This window comes from Monomorium pharaonis, chromosome 9 (genome assembly GCF_013373865.1).
Source record: "Monomorium pharaonis isolate MP-MQ-018 chromosome 9, ASM1337386v2, whole genome shotgun sequence".
Taxonomy (NCBI): domain Eukaryota; kingdom Metazoa; phylum Arthropoda; class Insecta; order Hymenoptera; family Formicidae; genus Monomorium; species Monomorium pharaonis.
The window spans coordinates 2,233,359-2,258,854 of record NC_050475.1 but is presented as its reverse complement, the minus strand read 5'-3'; the positions used below and the strand labels follow the sequence as shown (position 1 = coordinate 2,258,854).

Below are 25,496 nucleotides of genomic sequence, written 5' to 3'. Positions count from 1 at the left end.
GCATACTTGTTCCCTTAACGCACTACGTGCGCGCACGTGGTAGTTTCCACCTGTCCGCTACTGCAGATTCGTCTTAAAACGGCGCATTTAACTCCTCACGTAGCGGCAATCCGGATTAAACGATTAAAGACTCGAGAAAGGATTCGGCGGCAGGTGTATACGTGGCCCCGAAAACGCACATAGAGTCTTCATCTCGGCGCGGATTCGCGTATATATCATCGCGCGAATAATGCACGACGATGATTTGCGGTGCACGCATACTCGGAAGATATGCACCGTCCATTGTATTTCGCGCCGATCGACACGGCGTCAATAATGTCTGTCGTGCGCTCGCGAAAGCGAGCAAAAAGTGCACGAGAGGGGAAAAAGTGACGCGCGCGGGATTCGGAACAAACGAACTTTGCAGTCATTATTCCGCCCTATAGGTCGAGAACGGAAATACCCGCGACGGTGGAAAGCCCGTCGTCGTGCTGCCGCGTCGCCGGTATCGATCTGCCGCGCGCATCACGTGCGCGCGATTCGAGAGCAACGCGACGCGACGCAACGCGACGCGGCAGTTCGACCGATCGTTCGCGGCCAGATCGCACGTGTTGATTAACACCGTAAATTATATTGGATAATGCACCGTAATTACCACGCGTAAATTGCCCGGCGTTGAGAATAGCGCGATATGTCTCCCGCCCTCCGCGTGTAATTCTCCGATTTTTTTTTTTCCCTGGCAAAACGCCCCGCGCGAGAACTTCAATATATTTTTAGAAAGATCAACAACAAATATCTGTAAAAAGCAAATAAAAAATATATGTATATAGTCGACCATTTAACGAATACTAATTGTTGTAACGAACCTAGATTGTTGAGCCCTTAAATAATTTCCTCGACCCGAGATATACTTTCTTGAATCGGCTCTGCCCTAGACCCTTTCCGTTTGTATTTTTTATTAGCGAAGGAACGAAGGTTACTTTCATCACGAAACTCCACGTGTATAGACATTAAATTGATCGGTTGATAATTTCGCTGTTAACTGATAATTTATAGGAATTGGGCACGAGATAAAAATCGCGTGTTATGAGAAAAATGTGCTTGTACCTCCATCTTCCATAGTTTGGAAATGGAAAAATCGAAAGTAGGAGTCGCGAGAGGACTAATTACGAGCGTAATGAGCAGGAAATTAATTTGATGCGTGTTACAGAGTCAGTCGCGTTGTCCGGCTTTACGACGCTAAGCTAATTTATATCGATTCGCTTTATCGCCTATTGTTTTAGGGCTTTATCAGGCGTCGTGGGAAGATGCCGCGCGTTGCCGGCTGCGCCGTTACAGAATTGAGATTTATTCAATTGACTTAATCCAAGGATAATCCACTCCATTGTACGCAGTACAACCAGTCGACGGCAAATCTTCCTCCAATAATTATTACGAGTTTAAGCGAAACATTTCCTGACGACAAAAATTCGCGTCACGTTGATTACTACACATTCATACGTCTCTGCTAAATATTTATGAACATTTCCGTTTGATTGTTCCTTCCAAATTGTCCGGTTTAACTCTCGTTTGCCGCAAAATTTTAATTTCTATTACGCGGTACAAGTATATATCGCACGCGCGTGTTTCCAGCGGTTCTTTCATAATTATGCGTGAAAGAATTCGTTTTTCCCCTTGCTAACGAGTCTTGGTAAAAATAATGCAGGCCATTAAGGCTTTTATAGTGAACTCCGTGCAGCATCAAAGCTGAAAGCGACAGCAAAGGCAATTTCGCGGCCGGTCTTGTAGCTCGATAAATTAATTGGAAATCTCTATTATTCGCGGTATATCATCGACACGTAAGTGTTATCGATGCTTTTATACCTAATCCGTGAATGTGGAAAAAATGGTTTTGCTCAAGCATATAGAAATTTAACTTAACAAAAATCTGAAAATAATGTAATTAGTTCGTCAAAATAATTAAGCAAGGCAGTCGACCATTATGCACAATATTCTTTCGGCTTAAACAGTTTACATAATAATTTTAATGCAACAAAATTATTTTCAGATCTATGTAGCTAAATTTTCAGATTCAACAAAACCATCGTTCTTTTTGTAAATGTATATACGAGATGATTAAATATAGAATAATCGAAAAATTTGAAAAGGTCAATAAATAACTAATTAAAATAAAGTAAATGTTTGAAACAGATGGACAAATATATATTTTTTCATTATTATTTTTTTGAAAATAATATTTTTTTAACTAGATTGTATTCACGCAAAAATCAAGATTTGCTTTCGTTTATCTTGTAAATATATGCAAAATATAATGTTGTTAATGATATTTTACTAAAGTACACTAGCGAAAAAACCCTGTGTAAAATATTAGTTTATGAAATTTTATACATGCACTTACAATTTGTCGGTTTTGTAGCTACATCAAACGTACGAGTACAAAAATGTAATTAAATTAATTAAATTAATTAATAATAAAATATTTAAAAATATTAAAAAATGAAGCCAAGCACAAAGTAACATAATTACATTGTTCTCGTATGAATTTCAACTTTAATAAGTTCCGCGTTTGCAATATTATATAAACTCCTATCTTTCGCTAAACATTTTCTAGAAAAATGTTATGATTACAATTTCTCTGCGGCACTTTACCAAAGTGACCATTAAATTACAATCACCATTTTAAATATTTGTTAAAAATAATCTATACTGATGAAAATTTATTTTAAAACGTTATAAAGATAGCGGCTGATTCCACATTATATTTCGACGCTTTATGAATATACTCGATAAACCTTACGCGATAATAATGTTTGGACAGTTTATTACGCATGCCGTACCCAGGAAATCACGAGAATAAATGCCGGTTTGGTGATACAATGTACCGTCCGTAACACTGCTTCTCGGCGGCGATCGATATGCATAATTACATTATCTTACAACGTGTCGTTGATCATCATTGGCCATCTCATTAGACTCTATTCATTACCTTCGTGTCATCGTCGCGAATGTTAGATCGTATAGCTTTAAAGCAATCGTATGTACGCGTATGACGAGCTTGCGGTACAAAACCTCCACCGAATAGAATGATCACGTTTAATGACGAGGATACGAGTGGAAACAAGCACAAAATGCATCGAGGTCTTTTTTTTTTTAAAGAAACTGATAGAATGGTATTAATAATCATAATAACAGTCCCCTATATTTTTCTCGTTACTCTCGCGAAAAATTACTCGTAGTTACGCGGATTTCGCTCCCATTATTTCTATTCACGTTGCACGATTTTAACGCAGAAAGAAAGAGAGAGAGAGAGAGAGAGAGAGAGAGAGAGAGAGAAAGATGCGCAAGATACAATTTAGATTTTATAATTTCAAAAAAAAACGGTCGCGGAGACAAGAATTCCCTCTAAAATTTTCAAACAATCTGTCTCTCAAGTAATGTTAGACATTACTCTTCCGCTGTGCCATTTATATTCCATTTATATTCCATTTATATTCGAATGGTACAATAGAAATTTTTATTCTAACACTGCTGCATTCTTGCGCTTGATAACTTTTCTCATGACGTACGGACATTGACAAAACACACACTGACGTACGTTTATTTACGAACGTATCTCATTCGAGAAAAATGTCGGATTTTTCGCGAGTGATGTTGAATTTTATCGTGCGCGACAGTTTAAGAATCTAATTAGTAAATTGTCAGCTTTAAAGCGGCGAACGCGTGCACATGTAATGGCAGAGTAAAATTTAAAAAATTTCACACGATAAATTTCGCGGGTACACGAAAGATATAAATGTTAACACGGCGGAAATACAAGGCGTAGGGGAAATGCGTGACGGTGGAACATAGCGCGATCTCACTTCACATTCGGCAGCAAGATATTTTACATCGCGCGTTAAAACCGTTGTAGATAAGCCGATTAACGAAATCTATTCATTACGTTTGTGAAACGATAGGTAATGGTATAGAATTGCAATTTTAAAGAATCCATTCACACGTACCATAGAAAGAAGTGCGAACTCTTTCATCGAGCGTAGACAATCATTCTGGTTTTTTATCTCACTAAACAAGTTGAAACGAGAAACTGAACACAAATTTACTCGAATAAATGGAAATTTCATTTTTTTTAAATTTCGTGATAATATATCACTGTACAAAAAAATATCCAAAATTGCAGTATCTTTTATCATATGTGCAATTTGATTGATTGACTTCGAAATAAAAAAATATTACACAGACGAAAAACATACACATCGTTTCAATGAAAATCACAATTCGATTTTTATTATTCTTTATTTCTTGATATTAAACTGCAAAGAATCTAAATTTTTATAAACAGTTTCAAAAATTATTATTCAATGATTGATGACTTTCATTTAATAATTATTAATAAATCATCATGTTTTGAAATAGAAGAATTTCCATTTTTAATAACTATAAATTTTTACACTTTTATATTAAGAAAAAACAAAGACTTACAAGTTGTAATATATTTTCAATAATATTATCGCGCAATAGGAAATAGCATCATTAATCAGGTAATAGAAGGAAAAAGGGATTAACAAGAAATTGTACGAGGCAATAGATTTACTCGAGCAAGAAGATATTAAGCTGGAGAGAAAGTTTTGACATATTATATATCATTGTGTTGATACGCAAAAGCGTATAAAACTGCGGTGATCTCCTCTGTACGAATAGTTTGATTAATCGTGGGATGAAGAATAGAGCTCATCACTCGATGGATGCGATACAAGTGTTATACGTTACATTGTATATTGGAAACGTCAACTGGACATTATGCGATGTGATTCACAAAAGCGTTAAAAACAATTCGTTATTAAACTTGTGACATGTATTATAGAAATATATTAGGACGTTAATAATTTTTAAATTATTAACAATTGAAAATAAAGATCTTTTCGCAAGCCTCACGAATGTGCATAAAAAAATTTTATCATTCATTTATTAATTTATTTTTTTTATTATTTATTTCATATATGTGTATATGTGTATATATATCTATATTTAATATGCATTTTATTTATTATTCAGATAGCAAAATATTAATAAAAAATTAAAAAATATATGAAAGATTGAAATATTTTAAATATGTGCACATACAAATATTTTGTACATATTCTCATGTCCCAAAAATGTAAATGTTAAAATAATTATAATAAAAATGTATTTAATAAATATTTTCAATACGTTTTTAAAATATATTTTTTATATTGTAATAATTTTTGTATTATTTTAAAATTTGTATAACACAATTTTTTATAAAATTTTTGCTCACATATTTCAAAAATAAATTTTCAGAATATTTATAATATTGGTAAATATTATATATTTCAGTTTCCAGGCATATTTATTTAACACATCTACTCGTAAGTGATTTTATAGAATAAAATGTACGTTAATAAATTTTCTTTATTTTACGCATGATTATACAGAGACGCTTAATACCAAAAATTGAGAAATTTAAAAAAATCAAAAAATTTTTCTAATATTAAATTCAACTAATTTTTAATTTCTGATTTAAAGTGTTTTTAATTTAATAATAATAATGTACGCACATTACGTACGAACATTTACAGAATTAATTGATTAACTACAGTCAGTGGTGCAACATGCTTTTACAAGCGTTGCAAGGAGAACATTGTGGTAGTCGAGATCTATGAATTTCACCACATCAAAGGATCTACCTAAGACAATATAATTATTGCTAAAGGATCGAGAGTTAATTCCTAAGAGCCGAAAGATGTAGAACTGATTTTAATGGTCTGTAAACGACGAACAATACAAAAACAAACGGTACTGTTGATTTCAATACCTTCAATGCATATTAATTAAGGTAAATGATCGTTAGAATGTATTGGCATTTCTTTCCACATATTATATAGAAATGTCGGAAGAGAATCTCTTAAAACTGAACTCGAAGGTAATTAAAAGCGTTATTTTTTTAACTACATGACTTCTTCATTGATATTTTTCTAATATTAAAAGTATACGCTTTTATATGCACTTTCATATCTTTTAATAATAAGAATAAAATAAATACGCTTTATACATCGCAATCTTTTTATGATACATAAAAAAATCGATAATCTTTAATATCTTTACTTCATTTACATGGATAAATCAATTTCTTTTAATTTCTCTTAATTAAAAAAAGAAAATTGCAAAATATGTGAATAATTTAGTCTTTAATAATGCAAATAGCTTGCGTCACATCAAATGCTGACGTCACATCATCGTCTAATGTGAAACGGATGAGCTTGAACAAGAGCAGGAAATTGCCGCGTGCGGGCCTCGTTCGTGCCCGCTTAGAGTGGTTATATTAATCCAATTTCGCAGTTTAAGCTCACTTCAAACTCGCACCGCACTTCCGCGTTACGATAACGAGATCGGCGAAAACGAGTAGATCTAACCGAGACGAACGTCTTGTTGCGTGTCGCACGCCTATTTTATCACCGAATCTATATTTTGTCAAATTGACGTTATCGTAAACAAGGGTCTCTCAGAGTGTCTCGAAATAACAAATAACGAATTACGGATTGCGAAAGAGAGAATCGGATCTAAATCCGATTAAAAAGAAAATTTCCACCGCGGTGGTCCCGAAGTAAATGTATACCTCGAGATAATTTCTGCACTAAAGTTTCCACTCGTTGAATATACTTGAGGTACAGCAAGAAGATAACTTCCTCCTCCGGCACAGATTATTCCGGCGGAATACAAATTTACCTCATAAACTTATCTCGGGACCATTGGATGTTCAGCCCTAGCTCAGTCGAATGCGACATCTCTGAATTATTTCTTGTACAGCAACATAGCAATAATTATTCGCGAACTTGCTCTTTCGCGAGTTTAAGCAAACATATTCCGTGGCGAGGATAACCACCTACGCGGATCGATTAGCTGCTGTCAGTCGGATGTGATCGACGCGTTCTTATTTTACAGGAGGTATAATTTCGCCGCAGCATTGCACGCAGCATCGACCCGTGTCGTAGGCGACGCACGTGGGCGTCCCGTTCCGCTTTTTCGCGACGTTCATTTAACAACACAATTTAGAACTGTTTATAGAGCTCAAAATAGTTGGAATTTACTATTTCAATAATTTCTTAAATAAATGTACAAACGTTTCGCCGATTTTCAGTGTACAAATAAATTTCTTTGCATTTCTTTATAAAATTGCATAGTGTAATCAATCCATGTAATAGACTATTAATCATCGTAGAATTTCTTTCTTGAATCAGATAAAAACTAAAATTATTTTAGATATACAAAATATATTGTTTTATCGCAACGCCCTTTATCGCACACATACACACACACACACACACACACACACACACACACACATTCGCGGAAAGGAAGCTAGGTGAGGTTTTGATAGAACGATGATGTGCGATAAAGAGCGTCGCGACGCAACAATATTAATAAATTAGAGGCAACAATTTTTTAATTTAAACATTTATTTAAATGGTGGGTGAATCAAAGTTTACGAACGCGATAAACTCTGGTAAAACTCGGTAAAACTCGGTAAAACTCTGCCTGATCGTCGACGAGAGCTCACTGGTTTTTCACAAAAAAAAATAAGAAAAAACACAAGGGTAGAAAAAATTAAAAGGAAAAAGAGGAGAGAGGAAAAGTGAAAAAATACGGCACGGTATAAATTCGCGGCGTATTGCGGCGTATCACGCTATATCAGAAACGCGAACGGTCCGTTTCTGGAGCGTCCGGATGCTCCGGGTGATATTTTATCGAGCAATATGTCTGTCCTATGGCGCGCGATCGACCGCGATGAATTTTTCAGGGAGATGTCTCTCGACGTTCCTGACGCTATACGCGGGAGTCTCGGGTCTTCGTGGCGACGAGAAAAATTGCGTCGCTAACGTGTAATGCGAGCGAGTTGCCGTGATTATAATATTGAGTATATTCAAACAATCTCACGCCTCATACAAAAGCGGTAAATAATTCGCGGTATTTCGCTAGCAGAAGATTACCGCGAAAATGTACGAGCAAAGGAATTTATAATGCTTGTGCAGCAAAAGCTGCTTGGTTGAGACATTTTTTTAACAAAGTAACCAAACACTTGGTTTTACGGTGACATAAAATTTAATTGCTTCTGTGAGATATGTGATATAAATAAAAAAATATGTTTGTATTCACTGCAAAAATTTTTTTATATTTACATGTATTTTGCAGAAACCACCTAAACTTTTTGTTATATAAAACGAAAATATTCGTCTACTGTAACAAAATCCGTAATTTATTTTTGCACTAAATTGTTTTTTCTTGTGTACATATAATACACAGTAGAAGAAAAACTAAATCCATTAAGATAAATGAAAAACGACAAAAATTCGACCATTAAAAAAAGTAAATTAAATGTGTTTTATTATTATTTTATTTTAATAAAACAGCGAAAAATCTCTTATAAATAAAAAATTATCGTTACACACCGGCGAAAAATTACTTTAATTTCATCAAGAAAATAGAAATTTCAGAAATTCTGCAAATTTATCTTAAAATCACTGCGCATTATCGGTTTCCCCATTATTTACAAGTATTTTCTCGAAACTTCTCCTCTTTATTTGGACAAGAGAAATTTGTTTGACTATGATTGCTTCGTACACGCTGCGTCATTTAATTAACTTTAATTACTCAATTTAAATTTCTGAAAGTCTAACTTTATCTCTTCGAGATTACGGTGAGGGTCAAACTTTGAGAAATTTATTAGTGACTTTAAAGAATTAAAAGATTATTTTCGTATAAGAAGAAATGCGATCACGTGGCAAATATCACGTACATTATGTGCCAATGTCGCTATCGTATCCATTACGTGCGCTAGCGTGACGGGTACAACACTTGCAAGTGCGAACGGTGATATTTGCGGTTTAATTAAAACATGCTGCACTGCCATTGTACACACAATGGCGAGAACGTTCACGAAATTATTTCGTGTCTGATATGAAAATAAAAAAAAAGAAGATATGTCTCATCTTCGTCATGACATACGTAGAGAAAAGAGAAAAGAGAGAAGATGGTATAATTTTTGAATAATATAATATTAATACTATAATAATATAAATGCTTGAAAAACAATTTCTAAATATTTGTATATGTTATACCACATCTGCATATCATTGATTTATTTTTTAATTTTTCTTTGATATTAAAATTATTCTAGACATAATAATAATATGCATAATGGTAATAAAAGCATAGTATATCTATAACTCTCCATTTTTGGTCTTTACTAAACGATTTTATATCCTTGAAATATTAATATTATTGATAATATATTGTACACTTTTTTACTTGATTATTTTTCTATATTTATTTCGTTTTAGCTATTTTTAATTTTTTTCATACGAGAAAATATCATAATAATCTTGATATTTCAACCGGAAAGATTTGAAAAAATTGAAAGGCAAAAAGAGAGAAAGAGAGAGAACTGCATAAACAATGAAGCCAAACAAACGAAACGAAACTAATCTCAGAATGCACGATTCTCTCAATAAAAAGAAATATGAACTCGAATTCAATAGAAACGGACGAATTTGTATGGACTTCTGATTTTATTTTGGCGGCTTCAAAGTTACTCGCTTCGTTATGTATTTTTTATTTGAGACAATCGACGCAATAAAAATTGCGAAATTTTTAATCATCACCTGTTCGAAAGACAACCATTTTATTAATGCAATTTTTTTTTAATGCAGATATTCAGTATATATGATTTTTAGACAATAATTTGCTTCTCTGAATATTTGTATTGCAATTTTTCCATATCTAATTTATTTCAATGTTACATGAGTCTAACTCAAACATTTATAATAAGAATATTCGATATGCATTATGACATAAATATTTACGTTGCGATTTTCCGTATCAAGGATTTGTTTCAATTTTACGCATGTCAAACATTTTTACGGTTATCCTCTTCTTGTAGATTTCGCGCTCGAATAATATTCAATTAAGTTTCACAGTCACAAATACAGATGCAAAACGGTTGTGAAGTTAGGAACTCTCAGTTCCTTTGGTAAATCAATTGACAATCGGATAGTATCTCGTCACCGGTTAGAAAGACAAGAGCAGGGACGAGAAAATTAGATGTACGTTGCTATTTGCGAAACTACTAACGAATCTCATTAATCCTTTTCCTATCCTATTTTCATCCTATTTCATTATTTTGTCTGCGTTCAATCGGATGCATTAAGTTAGGGTTGCCATATAAAACTTAATAATAAACACGTAATAACTTCCGAAAATTGTAATATAATATGAAATAACATACACATAGGAAGAAAAACAGTTAGTTATAAAAATCAATCAAATATAAAGAAGTAAAGATACTTGAACTAGAAAAAATAAAAATATTAGAACACAAAATCGTTAAACTAAACACCGTGAACAACACAACCTTATATATAATAGCGGCATTTTTTAAAATTACATTATTACATTATTTGGTCTACACCAAAAGAATCTTGGTAGTAAACAATAATTTTTTTCTAAATTTAATATTTGTAGCCTATATAAACCGCGCCGACACATTTATCAGTTTTGCAACAGTTACTAGCTAGATACTGTGATGCACTGAACTAATTTGATACTGTAATGCATCTGTAAGGTCTCCCCCTTCCCCTTTCTGAATTACTGCGAATAATTTATTGTGAGAAATAATTCCTCAGCCAGGATCAGTTCTGGCTAAGATATGTATTATTTTCCTAATAATTTATATATAGCTTTTGCAAAAAATAATATCCCAGCCAGGGTGGTCAATCCTGGCTAAGATATGTATTATTTTTGCAATAATTTATATATAGCTTTTGTGAAAAATAATATCCCAGCCAGGGTGGTCAGTCCTGGCTAAGATATGTATTATTTTCGCAATAATTTATATACAGCTTTTGCGAAAAATAAAATCTCAGCTAGGGCGGTCAGTCCTGGCTAAAGTATGTATTATTTTCGCAATAATTTATATATAGGTTTTGCAAAAAATAATATATCAATTAGAATGGGCCAATCATGATTTAGATATTAGTTTTCGCAATAATTATTTGCAATAATTTAGGAAAAGGAAGAAATCTTATAGATGCTTCTTAGTACCAATATCTAGCTAGTATTTCAAGACTGAAAAAAGTGGCGCGTATTTCATAATGAGCTGGAAATATTAAATTCACTGAAAAAATATTATGCAACAGTAACATTTATTTTAGACCGGATAGACAATCTTATCTTTATCTTTATAACATTTTTGTAGTCCTGCTTTTAAAGAGTTTCACATCGTATCTAAGAAAATATGAATTATTACGAATTATTTTCAACTAAGATTGAGATAAAATTTCTATATTTAGTTTTAAAATTTAATAATTAAAATTAATACGAGTAATAAAATAATGTTTATATTGAAAAATATATTATAGACTACATATGCGTACGAGCCATTTGTAAATGGTCCAAATAAAAAAATATAAGAGTAAAATTAACTGATAAAGTGATAAACCTAAAGTTTATGTTGAGGAGGTTCGGTACAACTATAACAGACATTTAGATTTTACAGATAATAATAAAAATGTGCCTAATACGAGTACATCTAAAGATATTTAAATTTATTGATTTACATAATAATTAATTATTGAGACATTTTTGATAAAATATTAGTAAACTACTTTGCCAAATTATATTTAGTAAAGAAAGACTAAGGGTAAGCAGCCATTCGATGGCTAAAAATAAGTCGGGAACCATGGACTGACGTATTAAGAAATTGGGACATAACATAATTTTCGACAAAAAGCACTACTAGACTCGAAAGATGGAGGAGACAAACCACTTTCATTAACCGATTATTTTTTCCACAATGAAAACTTTTGTCTTCGCCTCAAGGGTATACTCTTGTACGTCTATTAAGTATTTTAATTTTATTATATTTAATTGTTACTCAGCCGTTTAATAAGTGATGCCATGGAAAAAGCACGGTAAAGAAAATAAATAATTATTTAAAACCCCGGACGCACATAATTCTCCCGTACAACTTTTTAACGCTTTCAAAAATTCCCCGGACGTCTCCGAATGCCCTAAAAAAGAGGACAGTGTCCGGGAAAAAGAGGACAAATGGCAACCCTACATTAAGTGAAACTCAACTGGCATGCAGTAATTCTCGCAGAGTGTTGTAGACCTAATCATTTTTTTATATCTAAATAAAACTTTTTAATTAAATCTCACTATATGATGTTTATAAAAATAAATTATTTCAAAATCCTATTGAGAGAATAAATTTCACGACCTGCATTATAACTACAATAAACAATACTAATAATAAGATCGGAAATGTTTCGACAGAGAAAAAGATCAAAATATCAACTTTTGATCGATTTTAATTACCCAATGAGTAACCTTTTTATACATTAGACGTTTTTATCAATTGTAAATGGTATTATTGTAAAATATTTTGATTTGAACCTTAAAAATATATTAATTGCACAATAATAAATTGTGTTAATCGAAGATTATTATTTTAGACAGTGTCGGTGAGTATCAGCGTTTTGACGCTGACTTTCATATCCATCGACCGATGGTACGCTATATGTTTCCCATTGAGATTCAAGTCGACGACAGCTCGAGCGAAAACCGCTATCATAGTGATTTGGATGATATCGCTGCTCTTTGGTAAGCATTTATGTTACATATATAATCACGTATAAGCATTTTTAATTAACAGCTTCAATTTTATTGCTTCAATTATTTTTTAAAATAAATATAACTAATTGAAAGCTGATATCTTATTGTTACTGATATGTGTATCAATTTCCATATTGTAATTAAATGCTTTAAATAAATTAATGATATAAGAACCGATAGAAAGTGAAGGAGATTGCCTTTTGTTCGTGTTTAATTCGCAAAAAGCCTTTCATTTTTATTTTAAAACTCATTGAGCGACTCTTGACACTATATTTTATTTCACAAAATTCTAATGTTATTCCTTAAATATTTATGTGTTACTTAAACATTATTAAACATGAACTCTTTGCCATAATTTTTTGTATCAAACTCTTTTTAATTTTATAAAAACAAAAATTAATGGTTACTTTTACCTTTATCGGTTTTTTTGTACTTAAGGCATACGTAGAAATTCTACGAAAAACAAACATTTAAAATACTAAAGAATTTTGTCCAAATAAATAAAACCTGAGCGAAAAAATCGGGTCGCTGAGCGATGCATCATGCCGCAAAAGATTAAGTGCCATAAATTTTATTTTTAGGTCTCAGCTGTGCACGCGATACAAAATCGATACATTTACTCGCGTTGATTTTTTTCACACGGCAATTTTCGAAAGAAAATTCGCTTACGGGTGAAACAAAAGTACGATTTCATCAATATTCTGTGTATCTTTTGATCAGACATTCCAGAATTACTGGTGCTGCACACGGTGCCGTCAAACAGTAGAGTGCAGACTGTATTATTCACGCAGTGTGTTTGCTTATGGAGCCAAGAGAGTCAAACCACCTTCACGATTATCAAACTGATCTTTTTGTACACAATGCCGTTGCTTTTGATGAGCGTGGCGTATTGGCAGATTGTGCGCGTTCTATGGAAAAGTGATATTCCAGGACACAATTGTAAGAAAGATTTCAGTATGACAATTATATCAATTATCTAACCGATTGTAAATAACATAATGCATTCTTTCATATTTATTCACATTTATTTATAAATTATTCCTTTTAAGTTCGTTTCTGCTTATTGAGAACTCTTGCTAAATATTAATAATCTACCGTAATTTCATTCTCATTAAAATAGTTTTTAATCTTTTCGATACCAATAACATACGTTTCGAAATACGCTTGAAAAATTCTCTTGGGAACATGAATCCCGTTGTAAACAGAAGAAGCAGAAAATAAAAATTTATCTTATCCATTGTGTGATACTAGAACACACATGGTAAGCCATCTAATATCAGAAAATAAAAAGTTTGCTTGTCGTTATTTATAATAGTTCGAAAAAGTACGTATATATTGGAAAGAAATGCTTACTTCGAACGGACAATAAAGAACGTTAAGGAGAACTCGCGAATTTATTCTTTATCAAATAAAAATTTATATGATGTCAAAAATTATGGTAAGCTTTCTTTTATCCTTCGTAGAAATCTGCTCTTGAATGAGATATGTTGCACATCAGTTATGTATACATTTATATGTATATATGAGATATATTCGAAATAATTCGCTGGAAATATCTTCAATTTTATACACGATAAATAACGGTCCACATAAATTTCTCATACAAGTTCAGTATTCTCATCATATCATATGTAATAAAAAAATCATTTTTATATATAATTGAAATTGTATTACATCTAAATTTATAACAAAAAAACTTATTTTGCAATGCAATGTCTCGTAAATAAAACAGTGTCAATTATCTGAATAAGAGGAATATTTCGGCAGTATTATATTTCAAAACGACTAAATTTTATGGAAAAACAAACCAAAAACGAAATAATAGTTGCAAACAAAATCATAACAATAAAAGTTTAACAGCTAAGTTAAAAAATTCATATTTTGCATAAAGATTAATAAAATACCTTAATGCTCTTTTTTATTATAAGCAAGAACTCTCAATAAATTTTTATTATCAATTTATTTTAGGCGTAATTAATTGAAAATACACAAAACATTTATATAAGAATAAATGCAATATTGGTTACATCAATAATAACATCTCTTATTGCACTCATTAGTATATGCATTAAAAAAATGTTTAATTACATTTTTTCTATAAACTTCACGAATATTTCTTATCAGAGTTGAAAAACTTAGAAAAGACACGATCTTTCAAGGTGAAATTTTGATTTGCACGTTTGAAATAAAATCGTCAACAATAACTAATCATTCTGTATCAATTTTTATAGTGTCTACCAGAGTCTGTCATTCAACTGAGATTCCATTGTCCGGGGGTGGAAATCCGGAAGGTCAATTGAGATCTCGACGGAAAGCGGCGAAGATGTTGGTCGCCGTAGTCATTACATTCGCGATATGTTTCTTGCCGGTGCATTTGCTCTCTATTCTAAGGTGTGCTTCGCGACATTGTAGTATTCTAATAGTGCATTATAGTAACAACGTTAATGCACTAATATGCAATTATTTTAAGTGTGCAGTAAAAATTAGTTTCGATTTCGATGTCGTTTAATTATTGAATGACGATATCAAACAATCAGAAATGAGAACATCACTTTTTAAAAGTAACTAGTAACTGTTATCGTTATTTAAAAAATAACAATCTGTTACTTTTAAATGATAAAACGAGATTAAATAAAATCGGATTAAAAATGAATTTTAAAAAATAAAGTGACAATACAGAATTATCAATATTAAATAATCTTTCAACGGATGCACTGTTTGTAAAGCTTATATTAAATTCAATATGAATAGCTTTTTCTAATTTCCGAGAATTTTATATTAATTTCACACGAGATAATAACTGATCAATGACTGAAGACTGAAATATACAAATTACGATGTGTTATAAATATAAAATTTAAACTATAAGAAGTAACGATAAAAGTAACTGTTAAATTCGTTACTTAAAAAATGTAAGTACGTTACTGTTATAGTTACAAAAAAAGAAAAGTAACGCCAGTCCGTTACTAAAAAAAAGTAACTGTAACGATAATGACGTTACAAGTAACGCGTTACTTATCAACTTTGCAAATGACAAAGTGAAAACTACAGTATTATTATATCAAGCTATCGCTTTCTTTTTACGAAAAAGCCAGATGGTGAAAACAATAAATCCCATATAATATGTCCCATTTATTTAATTTGATTAAATCTGCAAAATCAGATTAAATACTGTATTATGAGGATTAAATTAAGTTAAGCGATGAAACTCAAAAGATAATAATTCTCTCATTGCTTTTGTAAAATTTTAATTATACTGTATATTTCATAAAATTTCATTATTTTATTCGATTAATCTCGTAAGCAGAAATAATTATGACACGAAAACGGGTAGATATGAAATATATGATAAATCTCGTGCAAAACTTTCAATTTTTCGGAACCAGGTGCTCTAAAACTTTTTTCCAATATATCGTAAATTATTTTTACCATAACCAGTATGTTTTCTTGTTTTTTATCGAAGATAATCTATATAAGTGTCTCCTCGATGTAAGGCCATTTTTTATTCATAAATTCTTGATATAAAACCGATTTTATAGAGAGGGGTTTTATTTTTGTTTTGGCTTTCAATGTGTGACGTATGCTATATATTTTTAAAATAAATTTATTTTACTTTAAATGTAAAAAAGTTTTAACAAAATTTTTAACTAAATAACTTATTAAAAAAAATAATCTTGGCGTAATAATAAAGCATCCTTATTCTAAATCCTTGCTTTAATATTCGATATGTTAATATAAAAAAAATATTTAAGTAATTATTCGTAATCAATATCAAATGAATTTATTGTTTTAGATGTACCATGACGTTACCCTCGAATCAATGGACGATCGCCATTAGTCTAATCGCCCATTGGCTTTGTTATTTCAACAGCGCGGTGAATCCTGTCATCTATAATTTTATGAGTGGTAAGAATTCGCGGAAACTGACACGACGTTTTCTTAACGCACACAATGCCTGACATTACGTCTCTCGAACGCCGTCATGTTAAAAAAAAAGATCTTCGATCCGGCAGAATGTATTCTGGGATATCCCGCGTATATACGGATACATGTGACAATTTATTTACGGGTTGCATGCAAAATTACCAAATGTACGAAGTGACTTCTATTAAAATGCATGACGTGTCCGAGGTACGCAATGCTCGTCTACCGTTGTTTCGGCTGTTGCTTATTCACCACGCGAAAAAACTAGTCTGTTCTTCACGCTAAATTAACTCACATAGCCAACGGTTGCTAAAAATTGCATTTCACTTTTTCCCGCTTCCACAAAAAAATAACTGTGACAAAAAGATTCCTATCGGACATTAAATAAATTCGCGCAAATCATATATAATCGAATATACATCTAAACTTGAAACAGAAATTTTTTTGTTATAATCGAAAGATTTGTTAAACATAAATATTAGTATTTCTATCTTTGACTGAGAAAAAAATCAACGAAAAAAGCGCAAATACTTTTTGATAAATTCTTTTATTAGTTTGTTAAAGAATAGTAGAAAATTGTGTAATGCGCTTTCTGTCAATTGTAAAGCTTTTCCTAATTTCGAAGATTAGCGATTTAATTTTACTTGCATGGAAATGACGGTTTTAATAAAATATTTAAAAAATTAGTTAAATACAGATTTAAAAATAATTTCGTTAAACCATCAAGTTAAATTATTATACGGTGCTCAAATTGGTTGCCTGGAATGTCAAAAACTTTTGCGACATTATTTCTCAATCTGTATAATAATATTGGAAAATCACTTTTAGATCTGTGTATCTAACTAAATTTTTTAATACTTCAAAACCATTTTTTCATGCATTAAGTTTATATAATTTCATCTAGATTCTCTATGAAGGTAATATTAACTCTTTATCTGTACTATACAAGTTCATTAAGTCTGTATGCGTTTCTCCGGAAATACGTGTACAAAACTGATTAAAACGACGTTACTGTAATTTCGTGATACCGTGTATGTACAAAGTATCATGCAATCACACCGTGCCATATTTTAATAGCGTATCCTGGAGATTAATTAAAATAGATGAGTCTAATACACCCGTAAATCTGTAATTACGCAACACGTATATCAACCTGCACTATTGATAACGATTTTTATGTTAGATCAATTTCTGCTCAACTAATTATCAATGATGTCCAAAAGTAATATCGCACGTGTTATAACATGGTGACTGTTTATGTCAATAACCGAATACAATTATTTTAATTTTTTTCTCAATTTTCTTTTCTGAATGCTGATAGCTGATTAATCGAGCTAAATTCACGGCTATTTAATTTCTTAAAAATAAATTATACCAATATATATAATCAGTTATAATTAATAATTCATTATTTCAAGATAATCAAACATATTCGGTATACTTCTTACCAAGTGTAGAAATAATATTTTTGAAAGTGTTGAAAAAAATTGTACATATTTTTTGTACGTTGTACCCGGGAAACACGATTATTTTTATAACGTCTCCACCCGTCACTCTTCATTTTTTTACATGATGCGATATATCAACATATCTGTCTATTTTACATATGTGTACACGCACCGGTATAAATGATATCCGATACATATTTTTATGTAAATAACATCAAAATAATGTCAATATTTAAACGTCAACATTTGGAAATTGACATTCAAAATTTTATGATTTTAATACTCTCGCGAAATTAAATTTACAAAAAAGAGTGCATTAGAAATCCTCTAAATATAATACGTATATAAATGTAATTTCATATTTTTTTATGAAACTGGTTTGTTTTCTGATTAGCAAATTTTTGTGTAACAAAGTCAATACTCGCATTTCTGTAGAAATGAAATATTAAGTATTAGTTGCATTATTTACAATGTATTAATTTGCAACCAATTGATACACTGTTGCACGTAGGAAACAATAGCGCTACATAATAAAACGGTAACGTGACAAATGTATCGAATTACAACCAAGCAGACTTATAAAATGAAAGATACTTTCAGTAACCCATGATTGATACACACTCAATGAGAGATAACGCAAGATCCGAAACGACAGCAGTACCTTCCGCGTAATCAATATTGCTGTCAATATTGCTATCAAAGTTCTCACGTTTTATGTGCCTTTGAAAATTCTCCTGTCGACATTTATTATATTGTTAATCTGATTTTAGATTTATTTCCAACATGATTGAAGATTATTTCAAGTAGTAGGACTTTAATATAACATATGCAGCTAATGTACTTCTAAAATATTCTCCTATTTTGTTTTTAATCTTTTCAAATATGGCAATAATCGTGAGAAAATTATCGGTTCAAATCGTTCGCATAAATATCACAATTTCCAACGTTCCATTAGATACCGCAAATAAAAATATAAAAAAAACTGTTTTTCACTCACCGACGATGCACAACGTCGCGATGGGATTACTGCAGCACAGCTACGTTATTTCTGTAAAACACAAACATGTTCATTTTACAACAGTGGCCAAAACAATATCAAAAACTAATAACCGCATGCATTGAATTTTCTTTTTTTCCAAACGGAGAAAACAATTTATTATACAATAATTTATTATTCAATTATACAATTTATTATTTCCGAAAAATAATTAACTCCGCGCAAATACCAATAAACAACGCCATCTCCATTACACATTACATTATTCGCCTCACGTTGTTCGGTCCGATCCTCCCCATCCTTTTCGGATTATAGTTGCACAGTACTGCATTCGTGATAACGTTAATTGCTGATCGCATTTCTAACTTTAATCTCACACAACCTACGCTTGTTACGACGGAAAAGTAACGCGACAAAATTGTGTAAAGCTGCGAGTTAACACGATAAATTTCCCGCAGAGAGAATTCGTGAAAATCAGAGCGAGGCCAATTCTCACAGGTACAGCGATAACCTGTTGCTGCTAGCCATTTCCATGTATTTCCTCGCACGTATAATATAATAATAACAACAACTTCGAGCACAACAGTGTGCACCAGCCTTTTAGGTAAATTACTACTTCATATCAGTTAAAATTTCCCGAACGTGTTTACCAACAAATAAAAAAAAAGGAAAGATAATCACCGCGGAATGAAATATCCGAGAATGTGACTTCTCGTCAGGACGATAAATTTCGATCAAGCAAACTCTACGCTTTAACGAGTCGTTAGTTATACGAGTTACATGAGATTCCGAGAGCTGAGAATAAATTAGTAGTATTAATCGTATCGCGTTTGCGTATCGCGACATATCCGTAATAGCATTTCGAGAGTGAATGACTCGCAAAGTGGCACAAACCACATTGCTAATGATCTTAATGAATTTTAGGTTCAGATAGGTACACTATTTAATCCTGTACCTATATAGGGACGGAAGCACAGGTTTTTGCATAAGAGAATCAATTAATCGGAGATCTTTATTTCTATCCTGGAGAGGGAAATACGGGATTCAAATTGATTCATTTTCTTATGTTATGCATTATACGTTATGCAGTCTGTGCTTCTGCCCTAATGATATCTCTTCCTTTCTTTTCTCTTTCCTTTCTCCTTGTTCTCTCTCTCTATCTCTCTCTCTTTTATTCATAAAAACGCCAAGCATCACATGCTGGCTAATATTTCTGTAATATAATATTTTATTAAATTCCACAAAATATTTAATATATTATCACAAAAGACAAAATTGGTGTCGCACATCAAATGTGTACGCAACAGATAGACCGAGTACCATTTATATTATTCGAGCTGCTTACTTGAGATACGATTCTCAGATCAAAACGTAACGTCGAATATTCCATTTTCCGCGTTTCAAACTACATGAAGGATTGCTACCGTTTTCATTTCGTCGATCCAATATCGTAAATATACGTTGTATACAACATACATATAATTTATGTAACCGTTTCTTTTATCAAAAATTTAAATAAATGATTAATTACGCCCTTTGTAGAGAATTATTTAATTCTCTACAAAGGGAAAATTGTAATGTGTTTAAAAAAAAAGAGTACATTTAATTTATTTTTATCGAAAGAGTTACAAACAAATTATAACTTGAAAGTAATTTTGACATCTTTCTATTTTTAGCTCGTTCTAATCTCCAGAATAAGCTCCATTAAACTATTTATGAGGCTTGTAAATTATTATACACTCGTTAAAAATCAAAGAGCGGATAATTTTTCCCAGATAATCTCTCTTTCAACTGTTATAATCATTTTGTGAAAAAGAAAGTCATACAATTTTCCCGCGTTCATCTTAAATGGCAAGCCCTCTGTAAAATCCAAGTGTGTAAAAAATGTTACACATTTATGTGTGTAATGTAATTTTTTCCGTATAAAAATAACACATTGTACTTCATAAAAAGATGAATTTAAACGTACAGTTTAATACGTTTTGCATTTATTTCTACACAAAAAACTGAATCACGCACATGAATGAGACATACTTTTTACATCTTTTTTTTTGCACATGTAGATTTGCAGTGTGCCTTCTTCTCTGATCTCTCTTGAATGATGCTTTTTACAATGCCTTTGAAATGAGCTTAGGAAGATTGCGCACGATTTTTTGTTCACCTAAACTAGAACCTAAATTTCAAAGAAAAAAAATTTTTTTAATCTACCTAGTAAACAATTTTCATGTTAAAACATATATACATATATTCTTATATGTGTGTGAAAATTTATTATCAAGGAGTCTTTGATTTTGTTGTTCGTCGAGAGTGCATTAAAAATTTCGAGAGCGCGAATATCGGAAAGGAAGGAGGAGAGAAGGGAATATGAGTCCGAGTGAAATTAACAGACGCGAAAACGTGATAATTTAGTGGACCCCAGGCGACGACGGTGCATTCGAGAATTTACGAGCGGATTAAACGCGTTGCGACACGTGGCACACGGGATTTCGAGCGTAAAACACCGCTGACCGAACAACGACAGATCTGCGACACGCTAAGAAAAGAAAAGAAAAGAAAGAAAGAAAAAGCTACCCGGAAGTCATACGGTGCTCTACTTTGCAGGTAAGTTCCGGCGGGAGTTCCGTCGTAGTTTCCGGGAGTGCGGCACACCGAGCAAGGAACGGACGATGACGCTGCCGGTGACCTGCCGGCATCCCCCGCCGATCAGCGACGAGTACACGAGGGGGTGCCGTACGAGCTTGCGAGATCGACCGTTTTGACGGCGCGGGGCGAAACGAGTCCCGTGCAAGAAAATGAAAGTAGACCTCGACCACGCGACGCCAAATGTTGCCGAGACGACGTTTAACGGCGAGATGAAAACGGGATCGGATATTGGTGCACGTGCTTAGTGACCGATCGCGAGCTTAGGACGAGCCGTAAGGGTGAGCCGTAGCACAGTAGATAGCAGAACTGACCCGTCCCAATTCCATCCTCTCTCCTCCCTCCTCCCCTCCGACTCTGCCGTAATGGACAATAACAAAGCGCTATTAAAATCCCGCTGCTCCAGCTTGCTGTAAACAGATGTAGAGGCTATCAGAATGGAAGATAATTAGAAAACCTTGCGATAATAAAGGTTGTTACCTTCTGACGACTTCAAACATATTCAAAGGTTTGAAAGAATTTAAAGTTTCGAAACTTCGAACTTAGAAGTTTTTCGAAGTTTAAAGTTCAAAGGTTTTAAAGTTTCGAAACTTGAAATTCTTGAGAATCTTTGAAATTGTCAAGAGTAACAGCCCTAATTAAGACCTTAAGATTCTATCATGAAATAAAAGTTTCAATTTCTGACATAATATTGTTCGAACAAATATTTTCTTTTTTAAATTGAAAAGCCGGTTGCCGACATTATTTATTATTTATTGTGCTGTATTATTAATTGAAACAAGCATAAGACATCATTTAATAGAGCATTATTTTCAGAAGAATGCGAAGAAAAAGTAGACAGATTTGTTATATTATTATTAATATTACAGACTGCTTATTAGAATAGACATATAAATAATCACGTATTGTCAACAGTGGTTGGAAAATATTACTTTTACTGATGAGAGTATGGGACATAATGTCGACGCAGCAGATTGTAGAATGTTGACTTACCCGAGGGTGAACGGCGTGTGCCGATTGCACTGCATCTCGATGAAATAACAGCAGAGCGAAGAGAATTGTAAACGATTCCAGATCACCAATACTGAAATCACAATATAATTAATGTGTGTGTGTCCACGTTATCGATTATACATGTAATTTATCAGACACACAATTACACGGTTCATTGATTATAATTTAAAATTATAAAATTATAAAATCGATAAATATAAATTATTGGAAAATTGTTAATTTGAGTATTTATGCATTTAAATTGAACACGTAAAATACTTCAATTTTAACTCAAGTATTACATAAATATTTAAACAAAAGAAAATTATAAACTTTCAAAAGTTAAAAAATTTATTGTTAGTCAAATTAACAACTTTTTTCTAATATAAAAACAAATGTCTAAAAAATCCCTCAGTAAGCAAGAAATATTAAAGCAATATTTAACAAAAAGAATGTTTATTTTGTATCCATTTTTTTAAATGTTTTAAAATAATGTCGAAATATTTCAAAAAGATTATTTAATTATTTAATACATAATTTTTTCGGATCATTGTTAAAATCTTTCCAGAACGTTATATTCAAGTTATGATCAAAATTTGTTTCATGTGAAAGTTTCATAATGGTATTGTACACAACAAATATGTCGTTATGTGTGTATGTATGCGTGAGACACGTTACGCGTTATTGAATATCGTTGTAATAACATGGCAATATATGAGTTTATGCTTACTAAGGGTGACACTATTCCTCGCGCGCACGAGAATTCGAACGATAATAACAATTGTGAATAAAATTATGGATTTTCCATTATTCAACACGCGAGAAGAAGGAAATAGAAGGAAACAGAAGAAACAGCAGCGTACAAGTTCGGAAGACTAGAGGTGCGTCTGCACTCGGTGCAAGCGAACATCATTCGTCCTCGTTCGACATTTCGATAAACCAGAGTGAGATAAACCAAGAGCATCGCGAGCGCCAGGTGAATGGAAAACGTTCCGCGGCGAACGGAGCCGCCATCTTGCGTGCGCGCAAAGCTTTCGAAACGTTTCAGGTCGAAAATGAGCAATATTGTTACAAAAAAAATGGGATCGACGAGGTCAAAGCAATGGCGTAGTTTCGGCGAGAAGGCGACGTTTGTCTGCCCGGGACGACGATTCCCACCGGCGTCGTCTTCCTTCCGGAGTCTGGAGATCTCCCCCTCCCCCTCTCCCCTGGCCTACGATTTTAAATCTTGTTATTTACCACGAAAAACCTTTCGGGCGACTAAAAGTAGATCCGTAGACAAGATCTTCGGTCCCGCGCCGTGATGGATTCGCCGTTGAAAGCGATAGGAAGTCGCAAGAAGCACGCCACGGCATCGCCGTAGACGCGAGACCCCGGACATTCGAATACACAGCGCACAGCTCCGCCGCGTTCTCAAACTGTACGAGATTGCGAGAGCAGGGAAGCGACGAGCCAATCACGGCGGCGAGTTTTGCGGGCGCCGAGACGGGCCAATGGCGACGCGGGCAATTTTGGCGCCGCGCGTCAACCGTCGAAGTTACACTTCCGATTGGTCCAGATTCCGAGGTCTGTTCTTCTCAGCCGAGCTCCTCCACGATAGAGAGGAGAGAAAGGATGAGCGAGAGACTGAAAAGAACACACCTCTAAACTCGGATTCGCGACCCATAAAGCCGATCTTGGCAATTACTCTCGTACCGATTAAATTTATGAATTACCATCTGCAAATTTAAAACCGATCGTTCCTACCTTAGTTATTCAATTGTAGAACCACTCCCGCCTTCATTAATTTTAGAATCGTAACGCTGTTAAATGATGAATAAATTATAACGGACGAGAAATGCAAAATAATATAGCAAGTTTTTCAGTTGACAATTTACAAAATCCAGTCGGCATAATGTCCCAAATCCGGACACAATAAAAGACATTCTAGACATGCAGCGTGCTGTCTGGGAAATTTCATCGATTTTTTTGCAAGTTAATTAGCGAGTTCGACAATTCCTTACAATTAGTCTCGCGGTTTCGGAAAAAGTAAATTTACGGAATCTTTGACGTACTACTTGTAGTAGCAGGCACGCGTCCATTGCACTTTGGTGCAGCCGTGGACCTCACCTCCCCTTCCCCTCTCCTCCACCTGCCCAGGCAGACGCCAAAATCGAGATGCAGGATGCGTCTCGAAGTCGTCACCGAGACAGTTTTTAGACACGCTAGTCAGAGATATCGGATAATTGGTAAAACCATCTTGAGGATCACGATGCATCTCGATTTTGAACCGCACACGTTGGCTGGACAAGTGCACAGCAAAGCCAGTGCGATGGAGATACCAGGAACGCGGTACTCACGCACGTTGACGAGTGCACACGAGCCTTGCACACGGCAACATCTCCACGACAATTCCTAGCGCACGGGATTCACTCTCGGATGATTCAAACCGACAAGAAGAGAGAGGTGTCGAGTAATCGAACGCGCCACACCGCGATCGCGACGTGTCCGCCGTGCTGGATGCACAACGGACTTCGAGAATCGCAATATCGCAACTTTCGATACAACGAACGACGCGCGGACCAATCACGGCGATCGGATCTGCCGGAGCGTACGAAGCGGTGGACCAATCGCAGCGGTTGATTCATGTAGGAACGAAATTTGAAATTCATCTTTGATAGATACCGAGGCAACGTTCCATGCAAATTAATCGCGATAATTGATTTCTTAACATAATTGTTGACGTGAAAATTGTACGTTAAAGAGTTATAATGAAAAACAAGTCAAAATTTATATTCGCATATTATGCAAAGTAGTTTAAAACATTCGAGAACCGATTTGTGAAATTA

The 25,496-nt window shown here is 33.3% G+C and overlaps 2 protein-coding genes across 8 annotated transcripts in view; one reads left to right on the top strand and one right to left on the bottom strand.

The window, feature by feature from the left end:
• LOC105839038 (ATPase family protein 2 homolog) overlaps positions 1-22,758 on the bottom strand; it is an 88,878-nt gene extending 66,120 nt beyond the window's left edge. The window contains exons 1-2 of one of the 2 annotated variants that reach the window (XR_004964584.1): positions 21,990-22,077; positions 19,036-19,086 (exon numbers count right to left, since the gene is read on the bottom strand). The gene's annotated coding sequence lies outside the window, so the exon portion shown is untranslated. Of the gene's footprint in view, positions 1-19,035; positions 19,087-21,989; positions 22,078-22,668 lie in introns of those variants that run through there. The other variant, XM_028193322.2, reaches the window with a different exon arrangement.
• Positions 1-25,496, top strand: part of LOC105830948 (orexin receptor type 2) — a 42,077-nt gene that overhangs the window by 13,871 nt on the left and 2,710 nt on the right. For 2 of the 6 annotated variants that reach the window (XM_012670688.3, XM_036291870.1), the window contains 4 exons: positions 12,507-12,654; positions 13,387-13,605; positions 14,898-15,057; positions 16,460-16,572. In XM_012670688.3, the coding sequence (XP_012526142.1) occupies positions 12,507-12,654; positions 13,387-13,605; positions 14,898-15,057; positions 16,460-16,572 (640 nt within the window). Of the gene's footprint in view, positions 1-12,506; positions 12,655-13,386; positions 13,606-14,897; positions 15,058-16,459; positions 16,573-21,636; positions 22,909-25,496 lie in introns of those variants that run through there. The other 4 variants (XR_004964585.1, XR_003626514.2, XR_003626515.2 and 1 more) reach the window with 4 other exon arrangements.